Source organism: Mobula hypostoma, chromosome 11 (assembly GCF_963921235.1).
Source record: "Mobula hypostoma chromosome 11, sMobHyp1.1, whole genome shotgun sequence".
NCBI classification, from domain to species: domain Eukaryota; kingdom Metazoa; phylum Chordata; class Chondrichthyes; order Myliobatiformes; family Myliobatidae; genus Mobula; species Mobula hypostoma.
In genome coordinates this window covers 80,698,154-80,706,058 of record NC_086107.1, presented here as the reverse complement: position 1 = coordinate 80,706,058, position 7,905 = coordinate 80,698,154, and the positions used below count along the sequence as shown (strand labels likewise).

Genomic DNA, 7,905 nt, shown 5'->3' with positions numbered 1-7,905 from the left:
GGGTTGGGGTAATGACACAGTGCCAGTCAGTGTAGGAGTTGGGGTAATGACAGTGCCAGTCAGTGTAGGGGTTGGGGTAATGGCACAGTGTCAGTCAGTGTAGGGGTTGGGGTAATGACACAGTGCCAGTCAGTGTAGGGGTTGGGGTAATGACACAGTGCCAGTCAGTGTAGGGTTTGGGGTAATGACAGTGCCAGTCAGTGTAGGGTTTGGGGTAATGACACAGTGTCAGTCAGTGTAGGGATTGGAGTAATGACACAGTACCAGTCAGTGTAGGGGATGGGGTAATGGCACAGTGCCAGCTGTATAATTGGGGTTCAGTTTCTACCACTAAAGTTGTGCATTCTCAATGTGATCACGTGGGTGCTCTAGTTCCCTGCCACCTTCGAGAGACGTGCGGTTTGGGGTTAGTAACTTGTGGGCATGCTCTGATTTCGGGCTGTCCCCAGCATATCCTCGACTCAAAATGGCTGACTTCACTGCAGGCTTTGGTGACAAACAGAGCTAATCTGTAACCCATGATCCGAACTTTTTGGTCTAACCTCTCAGTCACAAGGATTTTCCTCTTGTTGGTTTCATTTATTTAAAACGTAGCTTCACTTTCTCTGTAATGTTTCCACAGCTGTCGTTGTGACTACTTCTGATGTTCCTAAGTGAACTAGGCCTCAGGGTCTAAATGGTACGTAATCCAGTCAAGGGACAAGACAGGTGGTCTGAAAAGTGGCAGCATCCACATAAAGAGAAACAGTGCTCATGTTTCATGCTTCATCATCCTTCTCCATCCCATCCCACCCCCCCCCACAGACACCGCCCAGCCTGCTGAGCTTTACCAGCAGTTTGTTTTAATTTCCGAGTTCCCACTTCCATCTTTTTGTAAATTTATTTTTGTTAAGAGTCAGTGAACAGGCCTTTGGCCTACAGACTTCAGAAGTTCACTGGAACCCGGGAAATCAGGTCACATCTGGGGCTGGGAGGCACCTCAGTGCAGTGGTAAGCGTAACGATTTACAGCGTCAGCGATCGGGGTTCAATTCCTGTCGCTCTCTGTAAGGAGTTTGTACGTTCTCCCTGTAACTGCGTGGGTTTCCTCCGGGTGCTCCGGTTTCCTCCCAGATTCCAGAGACGTACGGGTTGGTGTTAGTAAATTGTGGGCATGCTCTGTTGGAGCCGGAAGTGTGGCGACATTTGTGGGCTGCCCGCAGCACGTATCCAGGCCCGCATTGATCATTGATGCAAACAACACATGCCACTGTGTGTTTCGATGTACATGTAACAAATAAAGTTATTCTTTAATACTTAATCTTTAAATCCAAAGTTTCTGGATACAGGAGGTTTTCATGTGACCATGGGAGGGCTCAACTCTGCCCTCTTATCCCCCCCACACCCACCTGCCCACCAATGTTATGAAGGCTACCAAGAGTAACACCCACCTGTTCCCCTTCCTGAGCCCGAGACACCATGAATGACCTCAGACAACAGCCAAGTTCAACCAACTCCACTGAGACCAAGAACTGGAAGCACGTTCTTTGGTGACACACTTACCACAGAAAGCATTCCTGCCTTGTTCATCTCTTTGGGAAATGATCTTAAAGTGGCTTCAATGTATTACCAATAAAGGCAGTAATTAAAAAAAAATCCTTTAAGATAACCCTAGAAAAACACCAGTTTTGTTGAAGGGCGCTGAACCCAAAATGTTAGCTGTTTCTTTCTCCACAGGTGCTTGTCGACCTACTGAATGCTTCCTGTCTCTTTTTTATTTCAGATTTCCAGCACCCTCAGTTTTCTTTTGGTGGATTTTCCTTGAAGACAAGATCTGGTAATCAATGAGTGGAGAATCTGAGGTTTCCGTCGTCCTGGACTATACCCGGATTTCCTCATCCTCGTCGGCGAAGGCGAAGGCCTCAGCCTTCAGGGGATTGAAGCCTGCACCCTCAGCGGGGAGCAGCTGGTTCTCCCACCGATGCTGGCAGTGCCCGGGCTCGGCCTCCTCTCCATCTGCAGGGACTCGTGGCCTCGATAGCCTCCAGCTTGCCCGTGTGCTGGGGGCACCCTCATCATCAGGATGCCAAGCAGTGGAGACAGACCAGCGACCCAGCAGTGGGCTACCATCTTGAGCATGGGTAGTCTTGCTGGGAGAAAGGGGGGCATCCCATGCCTCGCTGGCGTTGCCTCCCTTGCCGTTCAGGCCCTCGAAGTGCCGTGGGGGCAGTTTCCCCATCTTGACACCCTCCAGCTCATCCTGCCTGGTCACTTGCTCATACCACCTCTGTGACCCACTGGGCGAAGGCCCTCTGCCAAAGGCCTGCCCGTCGTCTCCAAGCGAATCGGCGCAGTTGCTGTGGTGGCCTGTGCCATTCCGCTGGTCAAGAGGTCCATCCAGGTGGAACTTCACTAGTCTTGCCCCGTTCTCCGGGATGTGTGGGGATTCATTCTCCACCTGGCCTTCGGGCCCCATGACAGCCAGCACCTCGCTCATCAGTGAAGGCCCCAGATCCAGGCTGAAGGACAGCAGGGAGTCCGTGCGAGGCAACTCCAAGTCCACCACATCCAGCTCCTCCAGAGGCTTTGCTGGCTCCACCTTGGATGACGTATCCTTGGGTTTCTCCAGCCTGGACCATCTGGGAAGGGTGCAGAATCCTGACTCCAGTCCTGAACAACACAAGGCAGCATTCACAGTGAGATTAAACTGATCACAGATCTAATACCTGTAGCTTTCAAACTGACCCAGACAAAATTCTCCCCCCTATATCCCCCACACCCACCAATCCAAATGATGGAACAAAAAGGCCACGGGATTTTTTAAAAAAATTGTGTTCCTCCTTGTTAAAGAAAAGATAATCCCTAATTTATGTTCATTTATTGTTTTCTTGTGACTAAAGACCCACACTCAACAATTTGGATTGGCTCCTATCCCTCCGCCATCAGCTTTCTGAATTGCCCTTTAACTCATGAACACGACCTCAACCATTCATTTCAAAAATATATTTAGCATGAAACAGACCCTTCTGGACCAACACGTCCTCACCACCCAGCAACCCACCCATTTAACCCTAGCCTGGTCACAGAACAATTTACAATGACCAATAAACCTACTAATGTCTTTGGACCATGGGAGAAAACCCATGTAGTTCTCCGTGAGAATGTACAACCTCCTTACGGATGATAATCTTGGAGTGCTCTGAGGAGTAGGAGTCCCACTAACTGCTGTGCTACTTCAATCCCATTATCTTTGCAGCATTTTGTAGTTTAGGGTAATTTTATGTCTGTGCACTATACTGACATAAAACAACAAATTTCATGTCCTACGTCAGTGATAATAGATCTGATTCTGAATACTGCTTTTATGATGCTACTCTGCATGGCTGTAATAAGATCACAAGATATTGGAGCAGAACTAGGCCATTTGACCCTTCAAGACTGCTCCATCATTTCATCATGGATGATTCATTTTTCTCTCAGCCCCAGTCTCCTGCCTTCTCCCCGTATCCCTTCATGCCCTGACCAATCAAGAATCTATCAACCTCTTCCTTAAATATACATAAAGACTTGGCCTCCACTGCTGCCCGTGACAATGAATTCCACAGATTCACCACTCTCTGGCTAAAGAAATTCCTCCTCATCCCTGTTCTAAAAGGTCACCCCTCTATTCTGAGACTATCCCCTCTGGTCTTGAACTCTCCCACCATAGGAAACACCCTCTCCACATCCACTCTATAAAGGCCTTTCACCATTCAATAGGTTTCAATGAGGTTAACCTTCATTCTTCTGAATTCCAGTGAACACAGGCCCAAAGCGATCAAAGGCTCTTCATATGATAAGCCATTCAATCCTGGAATCATTTTCGTGAAACTCCTTTGAACAATCTTCAGTGTCAGCACATGGTTTCTAAGATAAGGGGCATAACTCTGCTCACAATACTCCAAGTGAGACCTCACCAGTGCTTTATAAACTCTCAACATTACATCCTTGCTTTTGCCTCTTGAAATGTATGCTAACATAACATTTGCCTTCCTTACCACAGCCTCAATCTTCAAATTAACCTTTAGGGAATCCTGCACAAGGAGCCCCAAGTCCTTCTGCACCTCAGATTTTTATATTTTCCCTCCATTTAGAAAATAGTCAACCCTTTCATTTTTTTCTACCAAAATGCATGACTATACACTTCCCAACACTGTATTCCATTTGCCATTTCTTTGCCCAATCTCCTAATCCAAGTCCTTCTGTAGCCTCTCTACTTCCTCAAAACTACCTGCCCTTCCACCTATCTTCACATTGGCTGCAAACTTTGCAACAAAGCCACCAATTCCATCATCCAAGTCATTGACATAACGTAAAACAAATCAGTCCCAACACAGCCCTCTGTGGAACACCACTAGTCACTGGCAGCCAACCAGAAAAGGCTCCCTTTATTCCCAGTCTTTGCCTTCTGCCAGTCAGCCACTGCTTTATCCATTCTAGAATCTTTCCTGTAATACCAACTGCTCGTAGTTTTTAAGCAGCCTCATGTGTGGCACTTTGTCAAAGGCCTTCAGAAAATCCAAGTACACAACATCAACAAATTCTTCTTTGCCTATCCTGTTTGTTATTCCTTTGAAGAATTCCAACAGATTTGAAAAAGAATCCAGTGCTTTCCTGGTGTATATAACTCTTCCTGGGCTTCCAGCCGGGTGGCTGGGTACAGGTATTGATTTTAACCGACGTTTTGGTGACAAACTCTGTCATCTTCATTAGGGATGGCAGAGTTTGTCATCGAAACGTCGGTTAAAAATGATACCTGTACCTGTCTGGAAGCCTGAGAAGAGTTCATTCGTCCACAAATATGTCAGGCAAGATTTTCCCTTGAGGAAACCATGATGACCACGGCCTACTTTATCATGTGCCTCCAAGTACCCTGAGACCTACACTTTGATAATTGACTCCAACATCTTCCCAGCCACTGAGGACAGACTAACTGGCCAACAGTCTCCTTTCTTCTGCCTCTCTCCTTTCTTGAAGAGTGGATTGACTTTTGCAAATTTCCGGTAGTTCGGAACCATTCCAGAATCTAGTGATTTTTCAGAGATCATTACTAATGCCTTTCAGAACCCTGGAGTGTACACCATCTGGTCTAGGTGACTTATCTACATTCAGACCTTTCAGTTCCCAAGAACCTTCACCCTAGTAATGGTAACTTCACACTTCATGCCACCTGACACCTGGAACTTCTACCATACTGTTTGTGTCTTCCACAGTGAAGACTGGTGCAAAATACTTATTCAGTTTATCTGCCATTTCATTGTCCCTCATTACTACCTCCTCAGCTTCGTTTTCCAGCAGCCTGATATCCACTCTCACCTCTCTTTTACACTTTATGTATCTGAAGAAGCTTTTGGTATCCTCTTTAGTATCATTGGCTAGCTTACTTTCATATTCCATCTATGCCTTGATGACTTTTTTTAGTTGCCTTTTGTTAAAAGCTTTGCAATCCTCTAACTTCCCACGAAATTTTGCTCTATTATATGCCTTCTCTTTGGCTTTTGTGCTGGCTTTGACTTCTCTTGTTAGCCACGGTTGTGTCATTTTGCCTTTAGAATACTTCTTCTTGTTTGGGATGTATGTATCCTGTGCCTTCCAAATATTTCCAGAAATTCCAACCATTGCTGGTCTGCCATCATCCCTGCCAGTGTTCTTTTCCAATCAGTTCTGGCCAAATCCTCTCTCATTCCTCTGTACTTCCCATCACCCCACTGTAATACTGATACATCTCCTTCTCAAATTGCAGGATGAGTTAGATCATATTATGATCACTTTCTCCAAACAGTTCTTTTACCCTAATCAATTCTGGTTCATTGCACAACACCCAATCCAGAATAGCTGATCCCCTAGTGGGCTCAACCACAAGCTGCTCTAAAGGGCCATTTCATAGGCACTCTGGAAATTCTCCCTGCTGCAATCCAGTACCAACCTGATTTTTCCCAATCTACCTGCATCTTGAAATCCCCCATGACTATTGTAATATACTCATGCTGATGCAAGGAATTTTTTCATTGCACCTGTGCATATGTGTAGACCGCACTTGTAGTATTGTGTACAGTTTTGGGACCCTTATCCAAGAAAGGATGTGCTGGCATTGGAGAGGGTCCACAGGTTTAGGAGAAAGATCGCTGGGAATAAAAAGGGTTAACATATGAGGAGCATGTGATGGAGTTGAGAAGAATGGGGTGGGGGGGAATCTCATTGAAACCAAGTGAATATTGAAAAGCCTAGATAGAGTGGATGTGAAGAGGATATTACCTGTAGTTGTGGGGGTGGTGGGGGGAAATTGAGTCTAGGACCAAGGGCACAGCCTCAGAATACAAGGATGTTCCTTTAGAACAGAGATGAGGATTAACTTCTTTAACCAGAAGATGGTGAAATGGTGGAATTCATTGCCATAGGCAGCTGTGGAGTCCAAGTCACTGGATATATTTAAAGTGGAGGTTGGTAGGTTCTCGATTAGTAAGGGCATTAAAGGTTATGGAGAGAAGGCAGGTGAATAGGCTTGAGTGATAATAAATCAGCCATGATAGAATGGCGGAGCAGTGTTGATGGGCCAAACGGCCTAATTCTGTGCTAATTCTTACAGTCTTCTGCGCAAGTACACAATGTGACAACAAACTTGACTTTGATCTGAACATGGCAGATGACAACTCAATTTTAAGATTATAAATGGTTTGACAGTGTACCTGAATCCTGAATCTGTACTGACAATCTGCTGGAGGAACGCAGCCGGCTGAGTGAGGGAAAGGGATAGTCAATGTTTTGGATTGAAATGTTGTATCTGGAGTCTGTCAGATTGATTGGCACTGCAGATTTCAGCACCTGCAGTCTCATGTACCCATTTACACTAATCCCATTGTGTTCCAACCATGTTCTACCCCTTGCTTATACACCTGCAACAACTTCAAAATTTAGAAAGACAGCTGGTAACTTTCTCCCCAGCCTCAAAATGTCTTGTACTACAGGGCATGTATTTAAGGTGAGAGGAGAAAGCTCAAAGCAGATGTGCGGGAGACACACAGAAAACGCTGGAGAAACTCAGCAGGTCTGGCAGCATTTTGTGTGTGTTACTCTGGATTTCCTGCACCTGTAGGATCTCTTTTGTTTATGATGTGTGGGTAAAGCTTTTGTTTCAAAATACAAGGGAGGTAGGTACCTGTAATGTGCAGCCAGAACTGGTGGTAGAGGCAGACATGATAGAGGAACTGAAGAGGTGTGAGCAGGGATGGCGCGACGTCGATCGTGGGCAGGGATGGCGTGATTAGGTATTACCAGCTTAAATGGTTCAGCATAACATTATGGGCCAAAGGGCTTGTTCCTGTGCTGTACTGTTCTATATTTGAACCTACAGCAGCCAATTACACTACCAACCTGTGTCTTTGGGATATAGGAGCATCCGGAGGAGACTCGCGTGGTTGCAGGTAGATTGTGCAAATTCTGCACAGACAGCACCCGGGGTCAGGATTGAACCTGAACCTGGAGGCTGTGAGACGGCAGCTCCACCCGCTGAACCTTTGCTCTTCTAGGAAACCTATTCTCTATTGCGTGTTCGTTGACTATGTGGTGTTCGTGGTGGCTGGGAACAGCTCTTGCTTGTGAAATTCAAGAGGCTAGAGTAAAACCATCGTAGAGGAGAAAGGGGAAATCTGCAGATGCTGGAGATACAAAGCCACGGACATTAAATGGAGAAATTCAGCATCTATGGAAAAGAAAAAAGTCAACGTTTCGGGCAGAGACTCTTCATCAGGATTGTCTCAGCCCGAAACACTGCCTGTTTAGTCTTTCCCATAAATGCTGCCCAGACTGCCGAGTTCCTCCAGCATTTTGTGTGTTGTAGGAAAACGAATCACTGCGATTCCCTTACTGAACTTGTAGAGGGGATGGTCGA

The 7,905-nt window shown here is 46.1% G+C and overlaps 1 protein-coding gene across 1 annotated transcript in view; it reads right to left on the bottom strand.

Annotated features, from left to right (window-relative positions):
- Positions 1-783: 783 nt before the first annotated feature.
- LOC134353863 (cdc42 effector protein 1-like) overlaps positions 784-7,905 on the bottom strand; it is a 31,821-nt gene continuing 24,699 nt past the window's right edge. The window contains exon 3 of the mRNA XM_063062343.1: positions 784-2,648. Within this exon, the coding sequence (XP_062918413.1) occupies positions 1,858-2,648 (791 nt within the window). The 3' untranslated portion in view covers positions 784-1,857. The remainder of the gene's footprint in view (positions 2,649-7,905) is intronic.